Genomic DNA, 26,456 nt, shown 5'->3' on the forward strand with positions numbered 1-26,456 from the left:
GGTTCATTTTCTTCATTATAAAGGGAGAGCTACCTGAACTTTGCAGGGAGAATGGAAAGAAAGGGACAGGTGTGGGTCAAGTTAGGCAAGAGGCTTCCTTGGGGGCCTCCAACTCTATGCCCCAGGGTTCAGCCTGCACCTGGCTCATGGTTAATGTGGCCCTTGTGACTCCAGGGTGAGGATGTTCTCTTTAGAACTGGGGGATGCCACACATGAGCAGTTTCTCTCCCTGGGAGTACTGGTTCAGTCGGCGGAGCAACAAGGGAGCAGAGCCTCCGGGGACCTGGCTGGGGTGTGTGGGCCCAAGGGAGAGAGAAGAGAAGAATGGCAAGGAGAGAGGGAGCAGGGACCTGGACCCAGGGAGGCGGGGGCGCCTGGGGGTTTGCACTGGGTGTTCAATGATCACAGCCCTGGGAATAAAATAGGCAGGTCCTTGGGCATTTGTTCTGGTTTATTTGACAGGAACAAGCCATCCAGACAATGGGGAGGGTGGCATTGATGTTGATACCACTGTGTGCCTGAGATCTGAGGTCATTATTCTTTGGCACAGTCTTAAGTGAAGGGCTGGGGGAGCAGAATGCACAGCCCAGCCTCTCTCCCACTTAGAGAGTGTTCATGCAAATGTTTCCACAATAGGCTAAACAGCATATGTTATTTTCTTGACAATCTCTGTAATCTTCACAGTGGCGTCTGCACATGTCTTGGAAGACGTTCTTCTCACACGCCTTGATATCAGTGTTTGGCCACGTAACTGCAACTGAGCAGGAGGAAGGTCAATGAACACCCGCTCAACACCACAGAACACCCTTTTAAAGTGAATAGCCTCCTGCAAGACCCCAGACACATCCCTCTCATGACATTCTTAGGCTTTTCAGGGAACTCACTTTCTGCCCTCACCAAATTCTGGTGATTGGTAGTATCTTCAATCCATTATCCCCTTCTCCACCAATAGAGATCAATGCCATGGCTTCCTGAGCCCTCTCCATCCTCCTGCAGCCAAGATTCTGTCATATTAGTCATGGCCATGATGAAGTCATCCCCACAGTATCCACAGTTTGAGTCTGAAAACTCAGAACAGTTGGAGACATCTATAATCCTTCCCAAACTCTACAGAATTTTTAGGGTCCAGAAAAGAAGGTTAATCTGCCTCTCCCACCTCTCTCTCCTTTTGTCACTGTCACTGACTGTCATATCCCTGCCCCTTCCCCCAAAATAACACATGGAGTGTGAGTGACCAGAAAAAGATGGTAGCCAGCAGAACCGGAGTGAGGGTGTGTGAGCGAGTGTGAGAGAGCATGTGAGTGGATGTGAGTGTGGATGAGCAACCTTGAGTAGTGCAGAACCATGGTGCAGAAGATTCCTGTGCTGTGGATGGGGAGCAGCTGGCTACTATAGTAAGTGGCTTCTCAGGGCGCTTCTACCTGCGTGGCTAGAAGTCCCTGCCATTTTGGAAGGTCCCTGGTATTCTCTGGGAGGAGGCAAGAGGGAGCAACTAGGGCTGAGTGACCCGAGTCCACCAGTGCACCTTGTACCATTGGATCAGTGGATCCTGCTGTGTTAATGCAGACAAGTGTATACTAGCAGTGCTATTGAGGTGCCTGTTGTGGTAACCACAACTGGTTGGGAGCTGAGCACCATCCCCAACAGCAGCAGTGACTAGGTAGGAGTGGAGCCTATCCCCAATGACAGCTGAAGCTCAGGAGAAAAGACACACCCCCAATAGCAGAGGCTTGGGAGCAGACATCTATTCCCAAGCAGCAACAGCACAGATTGGAAGTTGAGACCCATCCTCAGCACAAGTAGCAGCAAGGCTAGGGCAGCTGAGACCTGCCCCTGACAACTGCAGCAGTGGATTTGGAGTGGAGTCCTTCCCCCAGCAAAGTCAAGGGAGATGAGCATCCTCAGCCCCCAACAACAGCTGAGAATGGGAGCTGAAAGCACCTCCTGGCAACAGCAGCAGCAGTAGCAGTAGCAATGCAAACCAGGAGCTAACACTCACCCCTAGCAGCATCAGCAGTGACTGATCAGCAGCTGAGCCCCACCAAGCAGCAGTGTACCTCAGCAGAGCCCCAGAAGGACCTACACACCCAAGCAACACACCAGTGGGACCCACGCACCACAGCAGGGCACCAGCTGGGCCCATGCAATCCAGGAGCACCTACCATGACAAACCAATACTAGCTGCCAGTTGTCAATCCTCCGGAACACACAGCAGGCATGAGGCGCCACACATCAAAACAGTTTGGGAGGCACAGTAGCCTTATTTGATACACGTCGACCTACCTGCACATCCAATATCCCTCACTGGGCCTAGAACTACCAGACTGCTAAAATGGTGAGACACAGAAACAACCCACCCAAATGAAAGGGAAAAAAAGGAATCACCAGAAAAGGAACTACAGAAAATGGAAGAAAGCAATTTGTCAGATAAAGAATTCAAAGCAATGATTTTAAGGGTGCTCAAACAATTTAGTGAGAACTACAGGCAACTTAATAAAAAGTATGAAGAGCTCAGTGGGAACTACATCAGCTTAAAAAAAGAGGTAGAAGCTATGAATAAAAGTCAAGAGTAAATAGAGAATAACATAGCTGTTATGAAAAATACCTTAGAATGATTCAATCATAGATTAGAAGAAGCTGAAGACAGAAGCAGCGAGTTAGAAGAAAAAGTATTAAAAAACCAACCAAATAGAGCAGCAAATGGGAAAAAAAGAAAAAGAAAAAGCAGGAGGAGAGTTTAAGAGAGCTATGGGACAATACAAAATGTAACAATATTTGCATCATAGGGATATTGAAAGGAGAAGAATCAGAGAAAGGAATGGAGAATCTGTTTGAAGAAATAATGACAGAAAACTTCTCTAAATTGGTGAAGAAAAAAGTCACACAAATCCATGGAACACAGAGGGTTCCAAGTAAGAGGAACCCAAAAATCCCCACACCTAAACACATCAGAATTAAAATGGCAAACATTAAAGACAATGAAAAAATCTTGAAGAGAGTGAGAGAGAGACAGAAAGTTACCTACAAAGGAGCTCCCATTAGACTGTCAACTGATTTCTCAATAGAAACACTGCAGGCCAGAAGGGAGTGTCATTAAATATACAAAGTAATAAAAGGCAAGGGTCTGAATCTAACAAGGCTATCATTCAAAATTGAAGGTGAAATAAAGAGCTTCACAGACAAAAAAAACCAACCAAACAAACAAATAAAAACACTAAAGGAATTTATCACCATCAAACCAGCACTGCAAGAAATGCTGAAGGGACTGTTGGAAGGAGAAGGAGAAGGAGAAGGAGAAGGAGAAGGAGAAGGAGAAGGAGAAGGAGAAGGAGAAGGAGAAGGAGAAGGAGAAGGAGAAGGAGAAGGAGAAGGAGAAGGAGAAGGAGAAGGAGAAGGAGAAGGAGAAGGAGAAGAAGAAGAAGAAGAAGAAGAAGAAGAAGAAGAAGTTAAGAAGGAGGAGAGGGAAGAGGAGGAGAGAGAGAGAGAGAGAGAGAGAGAGAGAGAGAGAGAGAGAGGAACACAGGCATAAAATAAAAATGGCAACTAGTAAGTATCTATCAATAATAACCTGAAATGTAAATGGCTTAAATGCTCCAATCAAAAGACATAGGGTAGCTGATTGGATAAGAAAACACAACCCATATATATGCTGTCTACAAGAGACCCACCTCACAACAAAAGACTCACACAGGATGAAAGTGAAGGGATGGAAAAAATTTTTCCAAGCAAATGGAAATTTAAAAAAGCTGGTGTAACAATACTCATATCTGATAAGATAGACTTCAAAACGAGGGTCATAATAAGAGACAAAGAAGGTCACTACATAATATTAAAAGGATCAATCCAACAAGAGGATATAACCCTGGTAAACATATACGCATCAAATACGGGAGCACCAAAATATATTTAAAAACTTCTGGAGGACATTAAGAGATCAATAGCAATACAATCATAGTGGATGACTTTAACACCCCACTGATACCAGTGAATAGATCTTCTAGACAAAAAATTAATAAGACCAGAGTCCTTAAATGATGAACTAGATCAGTTGGACTTGATATTTACAAAACATTTCAGCCCAAAGCTGCAGAATATACATTCTTCTCCAGTGCACACAAGACATTCTCAAAGATAGACCACATGTTAGGACACAAAGTAAGTCTCTACAAATTCAAGAAGATTGGAATCATATCAAGCATCTTCTCAGATCACAATGGCATGAAACTAGAAATCAATTACAACAAAAACACACAAACACATTCAAACACTTGGAAGCTAAATAGCATGTTATTAAACAATGAATGGGTTACCAAGAAGATCAAGGAAGAAATTAAAAACTTCCTGAAAACCAATGAAAACAAACACACAACAACACGAAGTCTATGGGATGCAGCAAAAGCTGTCCTGCGAGGGAAGTTCATAGGCCTATCTCAAAAAACAATTAAAATTCCTAATTGACTTTCTAACCCTACAACTTAAAGAACTATAAAGTAAACAAACAAGCAAACAAACAAACAAACAAACAAAACCCCAGAGCAAGTAGAAGAAAAGAAATAGTAAAGATCAGAACAGAAATAAAAGACATATAAACTAAAAAAAATTTTTTTTAAATCAGTAAAACAAAGAGCTGGTTCTTTGAAAAGATAAACAAGATTGATGGACCCTTAGCCAGACTCACCAAGAAACAAAAAGAGAGGACCCAAATACAAAAAATCAGAAAAAAAGAGGAGAAGCAGCAACTGACATAACAGAAATGCAAAGGATCATCAAAATATACTATGGAACAGAGAACCCAGAAATGGACCCAAGGCAATATGCTCAATTAATATTTGACAAAGGTGGCAAGAGCATACAGTGGAGTAAGGACAGCCTCTTTAATAAATGGTGTTGGAAAAATTGGGCAGCTACATGCAGAAAAATAAAACTAGACCATCAACTTACACCCTACACAAGAATAAACTCAAAATGGATAAAAGACTTAAATGTGACTCATGAATCCATAAAAATCCTAGAAGAAACTGTAGGCAACAAAATTTCAGACATCATATGCAGCAAAATTTTACTGATACATCACCTAAGGCAATAGAAACAAAGGAGAAAATGAACACATGGGACTACATCAAACTCAAAAAATTAAAAATTGAACTTCCATTTGACCCCCTGTTCCCACTTCTAGGAATATACCCTAAGAAGCCTGAAACACCAATCAGAAAGAATATATGTATCCCCATGTTTGTAGCAGCACTATTTACAATAGCTAAGATCTGGAAACAGCCCAAGTGTCCATCAGTAGATGAATGGATAAAAAAGCTGTGGTACATATACACAATGGAGTACTACACAGCTGTAAGAAAGAAAGATCTCTTATCTTTTGAGACTACATGGAGGGACCTGGAAAGTATTATCCTAAGCGAAACAAGCCAAACAAAGAAAGACAAGTATCTTATGATCTACTTATTTGTGGAATATAATGGACATAACAGTCTGAGGAATGGGGTAGTCCCAGAGACGTGGAAGTGGGGTACAGACTGACAATCCCCAGAAGAGGGGGTGGGGGGGAGAGATAAACCACAGAACTTATATGCATGTATGCATGAACAATGGACATGGACAACAAAGCTGGGGACAGGGCAGGGAGGGAAGGGAGGGGGGAATCAGTGGGAGAAAAAGGATAAACATCTGTAACAATTAATTAATAATAATAAAAAAAAACATACTATGAACAATTATACACCAAAAAATTGGGCAATCTAGGTGAAATGGACAAATTTTTAGAAACACATTGTCTCCCAAAAATGAACTGGGAAGAGATAGAAAACTTGAACAGACAATAACAACTAAGGAAATAAAACATGTAATAAAGAAACTCCCAGCAAACAAAAGCCCAGGCCCGGATGACTTCACAGGGGAGTTTCACCGAACATTCAAAGAAGGTCTGTTACTCATTCTCCTCAAATTATTCCAAAAAGTCCAAGAAGACGGAAGGCTTCCAAACTCATTTTATGAGGCCAATATCCCTGATGAACACAGTTGCCAAACTCCTTAACAAAATATTAGCAAATCGGATCCAGCAATACATTAAAAAAGTTTTTCAACATGGCCAAGTGGGATTCATCCCAGGGGTACAAGGATGGTACAATATTTGCAAATCAATAGATGTGAGACAGCACATAAACAAAATGAAAGATGAAAACCATATGATCATATCAATAGATGCTGAAAAAGCATTTGACAAAATCCAGCACCTATATCTGATAAAAATGCTCAGCAATGTGGGAATAGAGGGATTGTATCTTGACATAATAAAGGCCATAAATAAAAAACCTACAGCCAACATCATACTCAATGGGCAACAACTAAAAGCATTTCCCTTAAGAACAGGAACAAGACAGTGATGCCCACTTTTGTTACTCTTATTTAACATAGTACTGGAAGTCCTAGACACAGCAATTAGACCTGAAGAACAAATAAAAGGAATCCAAATTGAAAAGGAAGAAGGAACTGTCATTATTTGCATGATATGATATTGTACATAGAAAACCCTAAAGACTTCATAAAAAATCTACTAGGTTTAATAAATGAATTTGGCAAAGTAGCAAGATACAAAATTAACGTCAAGAAATTGATGGCATTCTTATACACCAACGATGAACTGACAGAAAGAGAAACTAACAAAAACAATCCCATTTACCATTGTGGCAAAAAATTTAAGATACCTAGGAATAAACTTAACCAAAGAAGTAAAGGGCCTCTTCACAGAAAACTACAGGTCACTGAAAAAAGAAACAGAGAAAAATGTAAAAAAGTGGAAGCACATACCTTGTTCATGGATTGGAAGAATTAACATCATTAAAATGTCCATACTACCCAAAGCAATCTATAGATTCAATGCAATCTCCATCAAAATACCAATGACATACTTCACAGAACTAGACCAAATACTCCAAAAGTTTATATGGAACCAAAAAAAAAAAAAAAAAAAAAAAAGACCTCGAATAGCCACAGCAATCTTGAAAAAGAAGAACAAAGTAGGAGGGATCATAATACCGGATATCAGTTTATACTACAAAGCCATTGTAATCAAAACAGCCTGGTACTAGCACAAGAACAAGCATATAGATCAATGGAACAGAACAGAGAACCCAGAAATTGACCTGAGACAGTATGCTCAATTAGTATTTGACAAAGGTGGCAAGAGCATACAGTGGAGTCAAGACAGCCTCTTCAATAGTGGTGTTGGGAAAATTGGACAGCTACATGCAAAAGAATGTAGCTAGACCACCAACTTACACCATATACAAGAATCAACTCAAAATGGATAAAACACTTAAATGTGACTTGTAAATCCATAAAAATCCTAGAAGAAAATGTAGGCAACAAAATTTCAGACATCACACGCAGCAGAACTTTCACTGATACAATACCTAAGGCAAGAGAAACAAAGGAAAAAATGAACACATGGGACTACATCAAACTAAAAAACTGCACAGCAAAAGAAACAAGCATTAAAATGGAAAGGCTACCCACTATATGGGAGAGCATAATTGCCAATGATATATCACATAAGGGGTTGATTTCCCAAACATATAGAGTTCTCATACAACTCAACAAAAGGAAGATAAAGAACACAATTAAAAAATGGGCAGAGAACCCAAATAGACACCTCTCCAAACAGGACATACAGATGACCAAGAGACATATGAAAAAATGCTCACTAATCATCAGAGAGACGCAAATGAAAACAACTATGAGGTATCACCTCACACCTGTCAGAATGGCTGCCATCAACAAATCATCACACAACAAGTGGTGGGAATGCAGACTGTTGCAGCCACTATGGAAAACAATGTGGTGTTACCTTAAAAAATTTAAAATTGAACTGCCATTTGACCCAGTGATCCCACTTTTAGGAATATACACTAAGAAGCCTGAAACACCAATCAGAAAGAATCTATGTACCCCCATGTTCGTAGCAGCACTATTTACAATCGCTAAGATCTGGAACAGCCCAAGTGTCCATCAATAGATGAGTGGATAAAAAAGCTGTGGTACATATACACAATGGAATACTATGCAGCTGTTAGACAGAAAGATCTCTTATCCTTTGAGATGACATGGAGGGACCTGGAGAGTATTATCCTAAGTGAAACAAGCCAATCAGAGAAATACAAATAGCACATGATCTCACTTATTTGTGAAATATAATGAACAAAACAAGCTGATGAACAAAATAGACCCAGAGACGTAGAAGTAGGGTACAAACTGACAAACCTCAGAAGAGGGGAGGGAAGAGATAAACCACAGAACTTATATGCATGTGTGCATAACCATGGACATAGACAACAATGCTGGGGATGAAGGGTGTGATTGGGAGGAGGGTGTCAATGGGGGAAATAGGAGAAATATTTGTAAAAAAAATAAATTAATAAAAAACAAAACAAAATAACACTTGTAATATTTTCCTTCCACTATCATCATCCTGGTCCTCTGATAATAATTTTAACTTGACCCTTACCCTCTCAAAAATTGCTTTCCCAATGTGCTTTCATTCTAGACCTACTCTCATAAGCCTCTCTGGATGTATACTTGTCACATATGTGCAGAAACTAAGGAATTCTCAGCCTGTGCACCTTTCACTCTTGTATGTACCATATCTCTCTGGATTTTTGGAATGGAGAATAAAAATATGTAGGTTCCCTCCACCCCAGTCACTAGTCCCAGGGTCGGGTAAAGGGCTAGAGGGCAATGGCTTGAAAGAAACCAGAGTCTTCATAGTGATGTGGTTGGAGCTGGATGTGCTGAAAGGTTCCAAGTCCCAAGTCCTCCTTAGCTGGACATAGTCCCTCCTTCCCCCTCCCCATCCCTGTCCCCCCAGCCCATCACCTACTTGGCTTCTTGTTCCGATTAAAGAGCCCTCCCTGGGCCTGCAGCAGCAGGACACAGAGAAGCAGGATGGGCAGCAGAGCCTGGGTTGGCATGACTCTGACCTGAGCAGTGAGCTCTACGTCTGGCACAGACCTTCCTGGGAAGCTGGTGAGAGGAGGGAAGGAAGAAAGGTTGTCCCGGGCTCCTCCCTGCCTCCCCTGGCGAGGGCAGGTCAGGGCAGGGCAAGGAGTAGTTGTTTCCTCCCCTGTGCCTGCCCCTTCCCATGGCCTGTTCTCTGTGGGGCTTGGCTTCTGCAGAGACTGCCCTTCCTGTCACCTAACTAACCCTCTCTTTTACAAACAGATTTTTTTCCCCTGAAAGATGTAATCTAGTTCTGTTTTCTAATTACAAAACAATTTACAGAAGAAAGAAAAAAATATAGGTTAAAAATGATGATAACCCCACTGTATAGAATTAACCTGTGTCTCATTGTATAGTTGGCCTTGAACAACATAGATTTGAATTGTGCAGGTCCACTTATACTCTGATTGTTTTCCATAAATACTGTTGACTCTTGGGTATCCTGAGATTTCTCATCTGCAGCTTTAATTAATTGCGGATTTAAACAATATTTTTGCATTTCCACACCCAGCATTAAAAAAAGTACTGTTTTCTAACTGCCATTGCTTGAATCTGTGGAAGCTAAGGGCCAATTGTAGTTAAGTCCTGGGGGAGTCAAATGTTGTAAGTGGATTTTCAAGTGTGTCAGTGTTGGTGCTCCTAAGCCTCACATTGTTCAAGGTCATATTATCTTTTTAGTTGGTTTGCATATTTAATATAAACATTTTTTCCCTCACATTTCGAATCATCCACCTTTTGTTACCCATCTTGTCCCACCCTCATTTAATCATGTAAATATTTCACAAAACATGGTTTTCCACAATTGTACAGCTCTTCTTTAAAATAAATACCTATTGTCAAGCATTTGTGTTCTATCAGTTTCTGATGATCTAGACGACATCATGTTGAGCACATTTATTCATAAATCCTTCATTTTTTTTCAATCCTCACCCGAGGATATTTTTCCATTTATCTTCAGATAGAGTGGGAGGGAGAGAGAGAGAGAGAAATATCGACGTGAGAAAGACACATCGACTGTTTGCCTCCCACATGACCCAACCAAGGCCAGGGACTGCACTGCAACCGAAGTATGTGCCCTTGAGCAGACTCAAACCGTGACTCTTTGGTCTGCAGGCCAACGCTCTAACTGCTGAGCCAAACCAGCCAGGGCAAATCCTTTATTTAAAAAAAAATTAAATGTACTGGGGTAACATTAGTTAATAGTTACATAAGTTTCAAGTGTACAATTGTATAATACATCTGTATATTGCACTGTGTGCTCACCAACCAAAGTCTAATCTCTTTTTGTCACCATATATTTGAACCTCTTCATTTTCTTCATCCTTTCCCCACCCCCTTTCCCCTAAGATAACCTCCATACTGTTGTCTGTGTCTATGAGTTTGTTGGTTGCTTTCTGTTTTATATCTTGCATGTCAGTGAAATCATGGTTTTTGTCCTTTCCATCTGACTTATTTTGCTTAGCATGATACTCTCATGATCTACCATGTTTCCCCAAATTTCATGCTTTCTTCTAGCTGAGTAGTATCCCATTGTATATATGGACCACATCTTTGTTACCCAATTGTTCACTTAGGCTGCTTCCATGTCTTGGCCATGGTAAATAATGTTGCAGTGAACACAGGGGTATATAGATATTTATGAGTAAATGTTTTTAAAAATGTAGGGTAGAGATCCAGAAGAGGGTTTACAGGGTCATATGGTAGCTCTATTCTTAATTTTTTAGAAACCTGCATGCTGTTTTCCACAGTGTGTGTACCAGTTTACATTCCCAGCAGCGGTGTATGTGGATTCCTCTTATTCCACATCCCCTTCAACACTTATTATTTTTTGTCTTATTTTTTTTTAACTCTTTATTGTTGAATGTATTACAGATGTTCCTCATTTTTCCCCCATTAACCCCCTCCTCCCCACTCCCACCCCCCTCCCGCCTTTCCCCACACTATTGTCTGTGTTCATTGGTTATACATATAAGTTCTTTGGTTTATTTCTTCCCACCCCCCAACTCCTTTCCCTTTGAGGTTTGTCAGTCTAGCAATGAATTTGTACTTCTTAATCTCTTCACCCTTTTCACCCATTCCCCCAAACCCCCTCCCATCTGGCAACCAACTAAATGTTCTCTGTATCCATGAGAATGTTTCTGTTCTGCCTGTTCATTTTGTTTGTAGATTCCATTATCGATAGATATGTATTCATTTCCATTTTGTTTGTTCATATATTTTATCTTTTTCTTCAAAAAGACCCTTCAACATTTCATATAATAACGGTTTGGTGGTGATGAACTCCTTTAACTTTTTCTTGTCTGGGAAAGTCTTTATATGGCCATTGATTCTAAATGACAGCTTTGCAGGATCGAGTAATCTTGGTTGTAGGTTCTTGCTTTTCATCACTCTGAATATTTCTTGCCACTCCCTTCTGGCCTGCAAAGTTTCTTTTGAGAAATCAGTTGACAGCCTTATGGGAACTCCCTTGTAGGTAACTAACTGCTTTTCTCTTGCTGCTTTTAAGATTCTCTCTTTGTCTTGAACCTTTTGCATTTTGATGATGATGTGTCTTGGTGTGGGCCTCTTGGGGTTCATCTTGTTTGGGACTCTCTGTGCTTCCTGGATTTGTATGTCTGTTTCCTTCACCAAGTTAGGGAAGTTTTCTGCCATTATTGTTTCAAACAGGTTTTCAATTTCTTGTTCTCTCTCTTCTCCTTCTGGCACCCCCAAGATGCGAATGTTGGCATGCTTGAAGTTGTCCCAGAGGCTCCTTACACTATCCTCATTTTGGGGGATTTCTTTTTGCTGTTCTGATTGGGCGTTTTTTGCTTCCTTATATTCCAAATTGATGGTTTGCTTCTTGGATTTACGTACTCTACTATTGAATCTGTGTAAATTATTCTTTATTTCAGTTAATGCCTCCTTCATTTCTGACTGTGCATCCATCATTTCTGACTGGTCCTTTTTTATGCTCTTGAGGCCCTCACTAAGTTCATAGAGCATCCTTATAAGCAGTGTTTTGAACTCAGCATCTGTTAGGTTGCTTATCTCCATTTCGCTTAGTTCTTTTCTTGGGGTTTTGTTCTGTTCTTTCATTTGGGACCTGTTTCTTTGTCTCCCCATTTTGGCTGCCTCTCTGTGTTTGTTTCTGTGTATTACTTAACGAGAGGTATGGGGCTATCTGAGACCAGATGCTGCTTGTTTGAAAGAATTTAGGAAAAACCTGAAGCAGGATCCAAGACAGGCCAATCCTATGGTTAAACAACTGGAAACAGCTTGGGTGGGCCTGAAAGTTGGGTGGGGCGGGGCCTCAGGGAGTCACCAGGGCGGGGTTAACAGTGTGAGCCAGGTTGCTGGAGTCCCAGATATGGCGACTGTCTGCCGCCCCAGGGAAGGGCTCACCAAAGGAACAAAGGCCTCTGATAGCATGTTTGTCCTGGAGAAAGCCAAAGAGCTCAGTTCTTCCCTGTATGTCTCTGGTGCCCCTCGAGCTGCCTCCCCTCCAAGCTTAGAGGGAGAGAGTCTGATAAGTCCATGCGTGGGCCCTTTAAGGAGCTGCCTGGGGCTCCAGCTGCATCAGCTTCCTTGAGTCTCAGTTCCCACTGGTTTTTCCAGCCAGAAGTTATGGGGACTCTCTTCCTGGCACTGGAACCCTGAGTGAGGCATCTGCTGTGGAAGGGGGACCCCTCAGTCCTCAGGTAGGACCTTCCCAGCCGAGGTGTCCTCCTGATTTTTATCCACCACACGTGGGTGTGGGCCCAGCCCGTCCCCTCCGCCCCTCCTACCAGTCTCCATGTGGTTGCTGCTTTAATTCCGTAGTTCTAGGACTTCCATTCAGCTTGATTTCAGGCGGTTTTGAATGATGGTTGTTCTGTAGTTTAGTTGTAATTTTGATGTGGTTGTGGGAGGACGCGATACCGTGTTTATCTACCTGCCATCTTGACTGGAAGTCGATTGATTTATTATTATTATTCTATTTTTTGTCTTATTGATTATAGCCATTTTAACAGGTGTGAGGTAGTATCTTATTGTGGTTTTGTTGTGCATTTCCCTTCCAGCTAGTGAAATTGAACATCTTTTCATATATCTACTGGCCATTTGTATGTCTTCTTGGGAAAAGTGTCTGTTCAGGTCCTCTGCCCCTTATATTTTTTGTTGTTGTTGAGTTGTGTGAGTTCTTTGTATATTTTGGATATTAGCCCCTCACTGGAGGTATTGTTTGCAACTATCTTCTCCCATTCAGTTGGTTGCCTTGATTTTAGACTAATGTTAGAGAAGTGGAGTTTGGAGATGAAAGAGTAAGTACAGTTGGCCCTCGTTTATTGTGGTTAATCAGTTCCAGACTCTACTGCGATAAATAAATTTCTGTGAAGTAGGATTCTGTACTTATTAATTGAATATTTTTGCAGTTAGAGCATAGAAAACCTGTTTACAACCTTCTAAATAAGTTTTTTTAACATTATTAGAGCCCTCTAGCCGTGAAATAACACCCTTTGGTCACCATTACACTTGTATTACCCAATATATTAGACAAAATAAGAGAAAATAAGACATATTAGATGTTACAAATATCATATTATTATTGTACATTTAATTACACACACACAGTTCTTACACACAACCACTAACCTATAAAAATAGTGCAACTTGTTTGATAATGAAGTGATGAAGAGGAAGAGATGTATGGCACAGCAAAGAAGAGCAAGGTTACTGCTCTGCTGAAGGCACCTCAGTAGGAGAGTCCTCAGGTGGTGTGGTATCATCAGCAGGTGTGTTGTCACCTTCTTCTAGTAGGCAGTGGGTGTCTGGGTGTGCTACTGAAGAACATCGTGATAGGCAGTTGCTGGCGCTGTCTTTCCATATGCGTGAGGAGGCTTTTGTAGGATTCTATCACTCCATCAAGTGCATTCTGGAACCACAATGCATGCATCATTTGTGGGTCCCATTCACCAATCATGTCCTGTACTACCTTAATAGTTCTCATGTCTTGTGAGAGACCCTCAAATGTAAGGCCAACTTCCTCCTCCTGACCCCCAGGAACCTCTGGCTGCTCTTCCTTCTCCTTACTCGCAGACTTAGTCATCTCCACTAAGATCCGAATGTGTCTCCAGCAGCTCATCCACGTGTTCTGGATGATACTTGCCCTCCTCAAGGATCATCTGGAACGTGTTGTTCATGTAGCCCTCTGCTGCAGATTGGTCAGCAGAGGCAGCTTTTCTGTGGAGAACGACACTCTTCAGATGATACCTTTCTGGAACCTCTTGAACCAACCCTTGCTCGCTGTGAAATCCATGAATGTTGCAGAATAGGGTCCTGGTTGAGGTTCGTCTGCCATAAAGTGCTGATAGAGCTGCCTCATCTTCTCCCAGATGACTAGCGAATCCAACAGAATGTTTTTCTTATGGCTGTCACCGATCCAAACGGTTAGGGCAGACTCTGTTTTCACTATGAACTTATTACTACTTGTCATGACGCTCTTTGCTTCCTTGTTGAAAGAGACAGTAGCCATTGCACGGATATTCTTTTCATCTTTACGGATGGACTGAACAGTAGACTCATTCAAGTTGTAATGGTGGGCAACCTCCGTGATATTCTTGCTTTCTTTGATCACATCCAAGAATTTCACCTTCTCCTGGATGGTAAGCATTCTCCTCCAGTGCTTAGTTTTATCGTTAGAAGGCTTAGAAGCAGCAGCATATTTAGGAGCCATTGTGGGGCTCAGATAAAAGTTCTCAGAAATCGCAAACACTTACAAGAGCAAAGATGCTTCCGATGCGTAGCAATGTAGAATCGTGTATGAGAGAAACAAATTTGCATGAGGCTGAACCAATCAGTGGCCAGGATAGAAAGAGGATAGGATAGCCAATTAGTGACCAGCACACTCTGGTTGGCTTGGTTTCACCATACATAATTTTTTGGAAAAAAGTTATTACCCACACACAAAGAGTGGTCGAATGGTTGCACTTGGCATTGAAGGATTTGCGGAGGTGCTCGAATACATAGGCCTACAGTCCATACATACAGTAATTTTAATTTTAATTGTAATACTGGGTGTATAATTGACTCAGACAACCGAGCACGTGCTATATAATTTTCACTGTCTCGATCAACTTTTTAATAAATATATTTGAAAAAACCGAGATAGAGTGAAGCCACAAAAGTTGAAGCGTGAAGTGGCAAGGGACAACTGTAGGTGTTTTAACATAGACAAATAAATATACATATATATGTAGATAGAGAATTAGTTTTTGAAATAAACATGTTTGACTCAACAGAGGAGTGTCAGTTTCCTCAAGTCCTGTAGGACACTGAATTTTATTTTATTTTATTTTTTTAAACTTATCTTTATTGTTGAATGTATTACAGATGTCCCTCCCCCCCAGCCCTTGACCTTCTCCTTCCCACTCCCACATCCCTCCTGACTTCCCCACACTATTGCCTGTGTCTATTGGTTATGCATATATGCATAGAAGTTCTTTGGTTTCTCTCTTCCCTCCCTACCTCTCCCCTTCCCTTTGAGGTTCATCAGTCTATCAACCAATTTGTACTTCTTAATCCCTTCATCTTTTTCACCTACCCCCATCCCATCTGGCAACCAATAAAAGGTTCTCTGCATGTATGAGTCTGTTTCTGTTCTGCTTGCTAATTTTGTTAGCAGATTCAATTGTTGATAGATATGTATTTATTGCCATTTTATTGTTCATATTTTTTTTATCTTCTTCTTCTTCTTCAAGAAGACTTGTCCACATTTTGATGGTGATGAACTCCTTTAGCTTTTTCTTGTCTGGGAAACTTTTTATATGGCCATTGATTCTAAATGATAGCTTTGCAGGGTAGAATAATCTTGGTTGTGGGTCCTTGCTTTTCATCACTTTGAATATTTCTTGCCACTCACTTCTGGCCTGCAAAGTTTCTTTTGAGAAATCAGCTGACAGCCTTATGAGAGCTCTGTTGTAGGTAACTAACTGCTTTTTTCTGATATGTGTCTTGGTGTGGACCTCTTTGGGCTCATCTTATTTGGGACTCTCTGTGCTTCCTGGACTTGTGTGTCTGTTTCCTTCACCAAGTTAGGGAAGTTTTCTGTCATTATTTTTTTAAATAGGGTTTCAATTTCTTGCTCTCTCTCTCTTCTCCTTCTGACACTCCTATGATGCAAATGTTGGTATGCTTGAAGTTGTCCCACAGGCTCCTTATTCTATCCTCATTTAAAAAAAAACAAAACTCTTTTTTTCTTTTTGCTATTTTGATTGGGTGTTTTTTGCATCTTTATATTCCAAATTGATGGTTTGCTTCTTGGCTTCACCTACTCTACTATTGATTTTCTGTAAATTATTTTTTATTTCAGTTAGTGCATCCTTCATTTCTGACTGGTCCTTTATTATGCTCTTGAGGTCCTCACTAAGTTCCTTGACATTCTCACAAAGTTCCTTGAAATTCTCGCTAAGTTCATTGAGTATCTTTATAAACAACGTTTTGAACTCTGCATCTGTGAGATTGCTTATCTCCATTTTGTTTAGTTCTTTTTCTGGAATTTTGTTCTGTTCTTTCATTTGGGATATATTTCTTTGTCTCCTCATTTTGGTGCCTCCCTGTGTTTGTTTATGTATTAGGTAGAGTTGCTGTCTCCTAGGCTTCCTAGGGAGGCCTGTTGTAGTAGGTGTCCTGTAGGGTTCAGTGGCACAGCCTCCTGGTCACCCAACTGGGCACTCAAGTTGCACCCTTTGTGTGGACTTTGTACCCTTCTGTTGTAATTGAGTCTTGATTGCTGTTGGCACATCAGTGGGAGGGATTTACTCAGGCTGATCAGCTGCAAGGACTGGCTGTGCCCATTAACCACTGACCTCTGACTACCTTGGATGATCAGCTGTGCAGGGACCCACCACATAGAGCAAGACTTACTTCAGCAGGGCTCTGGTACCCACTGAGTCCATTCCTCGAGTGTGTCCCTTGTGGAGGTGGTTGGGTGGTGGTGCTTCGCCATGGTCTAAAGTTGTCCACTGAGTGTGCTGGCTCTGGGGCAGGGTCAGCCATTGCCTGTGCTCTAACCGGGGCCACCAGGCATAAGCTACAAAGTGATCTGCAGATGGCTGCTTCTTGTGCTGGGCTTGGAGGTGCCCAGGCAAAGCCAAGCTGTGAACCAAGGCTGGCTACTTCTGGTTCTGGGCCTGGGACCACTTAATGAGAGGTATGGGGCTTGCTGTGGCCAGAAGCTGCTTGTTGGTGAGAATTTGGGAAAATCTGAAGCAGGAGCCCAAAAAGACCAATCCTATGGTAAAGCCACTGGAAACAGCTTGGGTGGGCCCAAAAGTTGGGTGGGGTAGGACCTAAAGGAATCACCAGGGCGGGGCAAACAGTGTAAGCCAGGTTGCTGAAGTCCCCGATGTGGTACCCCTCTGCGGACCTCGTCGGGAAAGGGCCCACCAAAGGAACAACAACCTCCACCAGCACGTCTGTCTGGGAGAAAGCTGCCTCTCCAGCCCTCACCCTGATGCCAAACAACTCATTTCTTCTTTGTATGTCTCTGGTGCCTTTCCAGCTGCCTCCCCTCCACTCTGGAGCCCAGAGGGAGCGGGTCCAAGAAAGTCTGTGCCCTTTAAGAGGAGCCGCCTGGGGCTCCAGAAGCCTCAGTCTTCGTCAGCCTCAATTCCCACTGGCTTTTAGTGGGACTTCTCTTCCTGGCACTGGAACCCTGAGCTGGGCGCCTGATGGGGGATGGGGACCCCTTGCTCCTCAGGGAGGGCCTTCCCAGCCAAGGCATCCCTCCTGATTTTTATCCGCCACACGTGGGTGTGGGAGCAGCCTGTCTGCTCCACCGCCCCTCCTACCAATCTCAGCGTGGCTTCTTTAATTTTGCACTTGTAGGACTTCCATTCAACTTGATTTCAGGCGGTTCCGAAGGATGTTTGTTTTGTAGTTTAGTTGTAATTTTTTCAGGACACTGCATTTTAAATGAGGAGATATTTTTCTAAATTCTGCATGGCTTTCTGCAGGCCTGTCTGCATGGTCCAGAACCAAGAGTGGCAGGAATCCTGGGAGGAACCTCCTTGGTCTCATCTGTGTCTGTGTGCCTCAAACTAACCAACAAGAACCCCCAACTTCTGGGCCAGACACAGAGCATGAGGCTGTGATTGCCCTGCACGAAACATCATTTTTCTGCAATATAAACCAATGTCTAGGGAATTCATAATTCAATCATTTTAGGTTTGGCACAAAATGCAGTCTCTAGTTCCTTGACTTAATACCTAGAGACTGCTTTTGGTCTCTGTACTGGTCCACCCTCCTCAGCCAAGTCTCTGGAATCCTGGCATATATTTCTTGCTGCTCAAGACACCCAACAAAGCCTGAGGGAAATCTCTCACATATGGATATCTCTTGTCACTGTATAAAACACACCTGTGGACAAGGTTTGGGAGAAGGAGGTCTGCTCCTTGGGAGTCCCTGGCCCTTGTTCACTTGACTTTTTTTCCTAGCGAGCCTCAAGTCATGCATATGTATGCCCAATATAATGCCCCTCTTTGATATTATTGAACCAAATCTATCTTTTCTAAAGTCCTTCCTATTTGGTCTCTTTTTATCCACATAAAAAGCCACATGGCATTTTGTGGGAGATGATGTTATGCTTTAATTAGCAAAGGATAATCAATATAGAAGAGGGTGAGACCTTCAATAGCCCACACATCAAGTCAAAGGAACATAGATATACTGCCCATCCTCCACTCTCAACCTATGGGTAGACTCAGATGCATTAGATAAAGACTCTAGACTGGGGTCTTTTGAGGGTGGCCAGAGCTGCAACCCAAGTACACAATGTTCCTTCCAGTTTAGTAGGAGATACTGCTCACATCAAAGAAAATCCAGTACTTCTGGATTGGTGAGTATTGAAGGAAACAGTTGGTTATATGGCCAACATGCAGTTCCTGGGCAGAAAGTAAAGATCTGCCACTAACAAAAAATCATCATTAAGTTCTAGGCCTTTGACCTTTGTTTTTCTGCTCTTCTGCTCCTTGTTCCTGGACACAATCTCCCTTCCCCCTCCTCAAATAAGAAGAGTCCAGATAAAAGAGCCGTCAGCCAGTTACTGCAGACACTCAACTTAGAGATCGCTAGAGGTAGGTGGGGTAAGGGTCTTGAGGCATAAGCTTTTATTTGTGGTTTTCTTGGATGGGTTCTTTGCTCAGGTGATGCCAACATTATTCCTGTGAGGTGGGGCTCATTGTCTCTGTTGTTCAAATACACATGGAGATAGAGGTGATATGACCTGTCTGAGGTCCCATAGGTAAAAGGAGCAGAGATGAAGCAAGATACCAGCATTCCTGACTTGAAATTCAATACTTTCTCTCCTTTAACATTATCTGGAAAGCCCAGGGACCCTGAAGTTTGTGGGGAGAAATAGTTCTGTGTTTTTGTGATATCTAGGGACCTTTTCATTGTTCTATACTCTATCTCAGGATGGCCAAAAAATTCACCCAGAACTCTGTATGTGAATCATACTTAGCCTGGGCATGATGATGTTTCTCTTCTCTGGGATCACTTAGTATACCTAAGTTGTGCAAAGAAGGGGATTGGGCATCCCCATATTCTGAATACCCTTCAGGGGCAAGTTGGAAACTCAGAACACTAGACTAAACATGAGGCCTTTTAAGTGAACAGATCTCAAAGCTCTGGACAATTCGGGTCTAGAATGATATTTTTGAATGCCAATAAACAGCTTTATATAACCCATTACTTTGGAATTATTGTGTTTCTGTCACTGTGTGCCAGTTTTCCTCCTTCTTTGTGCAAAAGGCAGGTGCCAGAAATCCAGAGTCAATCCCAATCCATGCCCACCTTCACCCAGTTACCTCAGACCTCATATCCTCACCTGTAAGTGGTTAACAGACTATCTGCTTTGTACATTTGTCTTGCTCTGTGCTGATGTCTTCAGAGCATCAGAACAACACTCTGAGCCACGTTCAAGGACTGGGCATCCTGCCTATGCCCACTGGCTTTCCTATGCAAAAATTGCAAGTCATTTATAAGATTTTTGGAAGAAAGCTGTGCTCAAAGATAGTCCTCTTTTGGTCTGGAACTTTACCAATTAAGTTGTATCCTTTGATGTAAATATTGCCCAATGGTAAATGAAACCTCAACACCTTAACTTGGCAACTTTCCTTCATCAAGCCATGCCAAGTCAAGCTGGCAGGAATGTAGGTTCTGAATGGAGTAGGTTGCAGGGCAGATATGTGTCTAAGAGTGGAAGCTCCTAAATAGCTGGTATTTTACATTTTAAGGGTTTCTCTTTCATTTTTCTCTCTCTCCACAATCTTCTCTTGCTTTTATCTCTCTACAAGTCACCTAAATCCAATTTGCCTCAAAGTCAATGTGTCAATGATTCACGTGCCTACATCTGTCATTTGCACCATCTATGTAGATGAAAGATTTAAGAGTCCCTTGACCAGCCATTGGCCATCATCTTTTCTCAAGTTCTGCTGAGTAATCCATCTCCTCACTCACTCTGGAAGCCCTCTGGTACTCTTTGTTTTAAGGTCTTGACTAAATTATATCATCTGGTTACATATGTTCTTAAATTTAAAAAATCAGGACACTCCTTGTGTTCTACTATTCCAACTTCATGAAAACAAGAACTACAACATTAAAGGATACACATATACTGGTTATCTCTGGGGTAGTGGAATTTCTAATGCTTATCCATTTCCTCTTTGTATTTTTTTTTTGTCTTAGAAATTTTACAATCTGAAGGTTTATTGTTTTTTAATTAGAAAAATAGCAATGCATTTTTCAAAGAAATACGTTTGCAAAGGGAGCAGTATGTAATGCAAGATGGGGAAGAAGCCAGGGGACACCAATGGCTAGCTTGATATGTTGTTAGGTGCCAGAGGGTGAAAAGGAAAAGTAGGAGAAATAATAACACAATATTTATAAACACTTTCTCTCTTTCCTACCCTATTCTCCTTAATTTCCTTCTGCCTCTAGCAGCATCTGGAGAAGACCTGTCTTGTGCCAGAACTTAACCCAAACACACTCAGAGACTATCATGAAGCCTTGGGTTCTCCTACTCACCATGTCCATCTGTTGGGTTGTGATACTTCTGCCTGTGCTGGGAGGTATCAGGAAGATAACTTCCTGTAGGTAGTGTGGCAACGAAGGAGGGTGTTCTGCTTAGGCCTGTGATATCTGGCATAACTGACTCAGGGCCCATTTTCCAGAATCACCCTTAAAAGGATCAGAATCCTTTTTAAAGCAGAGACATCCAAGAAAGATTAGGTTGGATGTTCCCAATCTGGTGTCCCTGCAAGCTCCCTCTCTCAGATCTGAAAGCAATATTGGGTATATGGAAAGGCAATGCAGCTTTTGTCTACATTTCATAGCTCACAGGAAATGATCTTTTCCACTGTCAGACCACCTTGAGCAGAGGGAACACCAGCACACACACAGCTTCCCTCTAAGCCCATATTTTCAGAATCTCTGTGCCTGATCTGAGTGAGCCTGAGATGGATACCAAAAGGATAATATTTTAACACATTCATTTAGTTGGAGGGGAAACATCTTTTAGACCATGAAAAAATAGACAAGACAAATAGGGGGTCCTTAGAGAGTCAAAGTTTGGGGTCATCTGGAAAGAAACTGGGGATAATGAAGGGACCGAGAAGGAAGGTTGTGGGCCAGTAAAATATATGGAATTTCGGGAGGCTGAATGCTTAGGTGGTATCAGCAGGATGGACCCAGAGCGTATTGTGTTCAGTGATATAAGTCAGACAGAGAATGACAAATACCACATGACTTCACTTATATGTGGAATCTAAAAAAAATAAACAAGTAGACCAGAAACAGACTCAAGATGCAGAGAACACTTTAATGGTTGCCAGATGGCAGGGGGGTTAGGGGGCTGAATGAAAATATAAAGAGATTAAGAAGTACAGATTGGTAGTCACAGAATAGTCATATGGATGTAAATTACAGCATAGGGAATATAGTCAGTAATATTGTAATAACTATGTACGGTGTCAGATGGGTACTAGATTTGTTGGCATTATCACTTGAGTTATATAGATGCTTAATTATTTGGGTTGCACACCTGAAACTAATATAATATTATACATCAACTGTAATTGAAAAATAAAAAAAATTTTTAACTGTAATTGAAAAATAAAAATTATTTAAGAAAACAGAGAGAGAGAGGGAGAGAGAGAGAGAGAAAATAGAAAAGGGGAAAAGTAGGTTCCTAGTCTCCCCCGGCTCAGTTTTTCATTCTGCAATTAGGTGTGGAAATTGGAGCCATAGAATATTTTAAGTCCTGAAATCTAAAGTTAAATAAGAATAGATTTGGTGAGGTAGTGCCACACATGGTGAGGGTATCCTGGGTCCTGTCTTTAGGGAGCCTGGAGAGGGCTCAGAGGCCTGCAGTGTTGTGGGGGGCACGCGTGAGAAGAGTGAAGCCATGTCATGCAAGGATGGTCTCTTGTGAAAAGACATTGGCTAGAATTCAAGGAAGGGATTTTCTTGAAAGGCAGAGATGTGCTTTACGGCTTGGAGCTCAGATTCCGGAGTTTAGGGATTGTTAATTTTGAGAAGGGTTTCTTCAAATTGTGAATGAATGGACCCTGCCAACTCCTACCGTCTATTTCAGTTCAAGTAAAAGAAGTTGAGCAGTGTTGGGTCCATCCTCCGGTAATGTTTTGTGAGAAAAGGTGCACTAGGTCACACACATGTTTAAGAATAAATCATACATGCTGCTGGACCTTCTGTGGAAACATCTGCTTGGACAATGAGTGAGTTGTTTGGGGAGGGAATGCTGGGCCTGGGTATGCTTTTTCTCAGTCCCATTCAGAAGATGTGACCTGGAACAGAAGGGTGCAGTCACCCAAATCCTGGTCAAAGAGACAGCATAAAGCAATGCCCTTGATTTCCACACCAAGGCTGCCACTCACTGCAGAATAAACCAAAATACCAACATGGGGGCCTCTGCTCTCTTCTTCACTCTCATTTAGCTCCCCTGAAACCTCTATCCATCAGTTTGTTCATCCTTCCTCTGTCCAAGGCCCCAGTTATCGCTGCCTTCATCTGGCCTCTCAATAGCCCCTTGTAGTCTCCACTTACGTGCGCCATTGACAAACCTCTTGGGAAAATTTGCTTAAAAGTGGGCTATTTCCAATCTTACAGAAACAATGTCTGTTCCCGTTAACTGGGACCAAGGGTATTATTAAGTTTGGGAATGGATGTCCTCCAGGGTTCACTGACTTTTCACCACTTAACTTTTCTCTTCCAGAGAACCCTTTAAAACATTGCTAAAACCTAAAACCGGCTGACTAGTAGCGTGGGCAGGAGGATAACTATGTGGTCTAAGGAGACTGCTGTCTGGCTCCCTGTTGCAATACCCACAGGCTCCAGCTGTGAGGACCCCTCTGTTCTCTCCTTGACCTCTCTATTTTGAGAAAGCTCGTCTTTGCCAAATAAACTGATATGCCAACCCGAGGGCTCTGCATTTATTTTGTACTCTATCCCTGTGACTCCATTTCTCTTATTACAATCCCCAATGTCCCAACAGCTGTTCCCATCCCATTATGGGCACAGGCACCCAACTCTGCTATTCCAGTTAGACCTAGGGATTAGTTAAATAAGCCCATGGCTGTAGCAGAAATACAGAGATTTATAAAACTCTCATGGGGTTAACACAGTAGAAGTTTATTCTCATTCACAATACATTTCACTGAGGATGGTCAGTAAACAGCCACCTGTACCATGATGCAGGGACACTGGCTCCATCCATCTATAGCTTTACCATCTTCCAGGGCTGCCTCTGCATCCAGCCAGCAGATGAGAGAAGAAAGGTAGCATGGAGGCTCAAGCAGAAGGTCTTTAATGGTCAGGCCTACAAGTGGAGTCCATTATTTCTATCCACATTCTATTTGCTATAATGTAGTCATATGATCCCACATATTGGCAAAGGAGACTAAGAAATATAGTCTATCTGTCTGCCCCTGAACAACAGAAAGAGGAATTTGGTGAACATATGGCAGTCTCTGAGCTGTTTACATATGCAAAGCCAGACTCCTCAACCAAGATCTAAGACCCTGGCCTCCATATTACTCTGTTCAATTGAACAAGCACCTTCCTGATGAGAAACTGGCATCTCCTGTCATTAGAGAAATTATTTCTGCCCTCAGGGTTGGTACTCTGACCTTTCAGAATTATTTCTCGGTCTGCCATCCCCAGTATCCTTCTATTCCTGCCAGGTAAGTTCTGTCTTCCTGGCAGTTTTACCTGGGCAATTTTACTGTTTTCTTGAAATTTTAAGTAATGCAAGGCAGGCCTTTCTGTCCATATTGCTTTTCTAAATTGTATCTGAATTTCTACCATTTGTCATCCATATCTTGAATATTATTTTTAAAATATAACTTCCCCTGGATGAGAAGATTATAGAGTACTCACTACGTGTCCAGGTTGTTCCTCTTCCTAGCCCAGAGGACCAGATGTTCTCACCTAGATGGATTGGTCAGCTCATCACACTTACCAACTGTCTAGCCCAAGGAAAAGCTCCTGGATGTGATGAAGAAAAGACCAAGGCTGGGAAAAGGATTAAGGCCTAAAAGGACACTGGTTGTTGCCTTCGATCTCAGAGAAATGGCTCAGGGGCTCAGGTAAACATCCTTCGGGTGGGGCTTTGTCTTGGCCTTCAGGGATAGAGAGGACTTGGAGCTCTTTGTTTTTTTTCTTTTCTTTTTTTTTTTTTTATCTTCACCTGAGGATATTTTTCCATTTATCTTCAGATAGAGTGGGAGGGAGGGAGAGAGAGAGAGAGAGACAGAGAGAGAAACATCGATGTGAGAGAGACACATCGACTGGCTGCCTCTTGCACAACCCCGATCAGGGCCGAGGACGAACCACAACCGAGTTATGTGCCCTTGACCGAAATAAAACCCTCGACTCATTGGTCCGAGGGCCAACAGTCTAACCAATGAGCCAAACCAGTCAGGCCACTTGGAGCTCTTTGGAGAAGTGTTAATTCCTTCCTGACTAAAAAAAAAAAAAAGTAGAGAAAAACTAAAGGTTAAGGATCCCCAAAGGAAGGAGCAGGGAAGGGCCATCCTCTTGGGTATCCTTGATATTGTCGGGGAAGAAAAAGAATTTTTTCTCTACCCTATCAGGTTCTTGGCTGAGACTCCCTCCCACCCCACCCCACATTAAAAGACAGATTAACAGAGGAACAAGCAAAAGTCTAATAACACATATACCCCCTGTATACATGGGAGAGACTCAGGAAAACTGAGTAGCTCCCTGAAATTTCACAGGCCGTTATACCTTAAATGCCACCTTCAGCTTAAGACAAAAGATATTGCAGGAAAGGAAAAGGCCAGTGTGGGAGGTTGCTAGGGAAGGCGTAGTAAACAAGGGTATAGCTGTTATACAGCTTTAAGTTGCTGCCTTCTCCATTGACAAAGAGTTTCTAGAGATTTAAAGTCCTACTTCTCTTCCTAGTACAGAGAGGAGGACATCTTTATAAATGGAGATTTCCCTTACACATAAATGTAAATGTTTCTTACAAAAGGGTCATTTTTATCGGTTTTTAGAACTTATCTTGTATCTGCAGTTTCTTCGAAACGATCAGCCTAAAATAATCCTTAGGCTGAAGATGCATGTTTTGGGGTGACAAGTTCTGCTCCCCTTCAATATAATATCTCATTCCCATCTTCATTTGCCAAGCCTGGGTTATGAGAGGTGGAAAGAAGGGAAGTTTCTTGGCCAGTGTTAGCAAGATGGTAATTGGCACAGACTAGTGGAAGAACACAAAAGAGGTCAGTAACACGTGGACATACAGACACCACTGTCTTTCTGCCAGCCACAAAGACACATCACACATGGGCTATGAATTGTATAGACTGGTGTCAACTGACCTTCCAGGTGTGGTGAGAGAGACTCAGCAGGGCCTAGCAATCAAGAGTCCACTCTGGCCCTGGCCAGTTTGGTTCAGCGGTTGGAGCGTCGGCCTGCGGTCCTGAGAGACCCGGGTTCGGTTCCCGCTAAGGGCGCGTACCTCGGTTGCAGTTTGTCCCCGGCCCTGGTCGGTTGTGCGGGTGGCAGCCACTCGATGTGTTCCTTTCACATCGATGTTTCTCTCTCTCTCTCTGTTCTTCTCTCTCCCTCCCATTCTACCTGAACAAAAAATGGAAAAATGTCCTCGGGTGAGGATAAAAAAACACAAACAAAACAAAACAAACAAACAAACAAACAAACAAAAACAAACAAACAAAAAGAGTCCACTCTGTGCCCCACTGCATCTGCATGGCCCAGCAAACGTTTATTTGTAAAACATTTGCCTTTCCTTCTCCAGGTGAATTGCTTACCTCACCTTTGAAGTCCTAAACCACTACCCTTTTCTCTTTAGTTCAAGAAGGTATATAAATCTCGACTGCCCAACTTATCGTCGGGCCCTTCATATTCTTGTGGAACACTCGTATATAAGTACATGG

General features: G+C 42.3%; 2 protein-coding genes across 2 annotated transcripts; one reads left to right on the forward strand and one right to left on the reverse strand.

Moving 5' to 3' along the window:
• Positions 1-602: 602 nt before the first annotated feature.
• On the reverse strand, positions 603-8,978 carry WFDC10A (WAP four-disulfide core domain 10A). Its single transcript, XM_036244676.1, has 2 exons — positions 8,888-8,978; positions 603-751 (listed from the first exon to the last, which is right to left on the reverse strand). Exons 1-2 carry the CDS (start codon positions 8,976-8,978, stop codon positions 603-605), a joined length of 240 nt encoding a protein of 79 aa, XP_036100569.1.
• Positions 8,979-21,022: 12,044 nt separating this feature from the next.
• On the forward strand, positions 21,023-23,294 carry WFDC9 (WAP four-disulfide core domain 9). Its single transcript, XM_036244678.1, has 3 exons — positions 21,023-21,113; positions 22,616-22,757; positions 23,255-23,294. Exons 1-3 carry the CDS (start codon positions 21,023-21,025, stop codon positions 23,292-23,294), a joined length of 273 nt encoding a protein of 90 aa, XP_036100571.1.
• Positions 23,295-26,456: the final 3,162 nt, after the last annotated feature.

The sequence above is a fragment of the Molossus molossus genome, unplaced genomic scaffold, assembly GCF_014108415.1.
Source record: "Molossus molossus isolate mMolMol1 unplaced genomic scaffold, mMolMol1.p scaffold_m16_p_6, whole genome shotgun sequence".
Classification (NCBI taxonomy): Eukaryota; Metazoa; Chordata; class Mammalia; order Chiroptera; family Molossidae; genus Molossus; species Molossus molossus.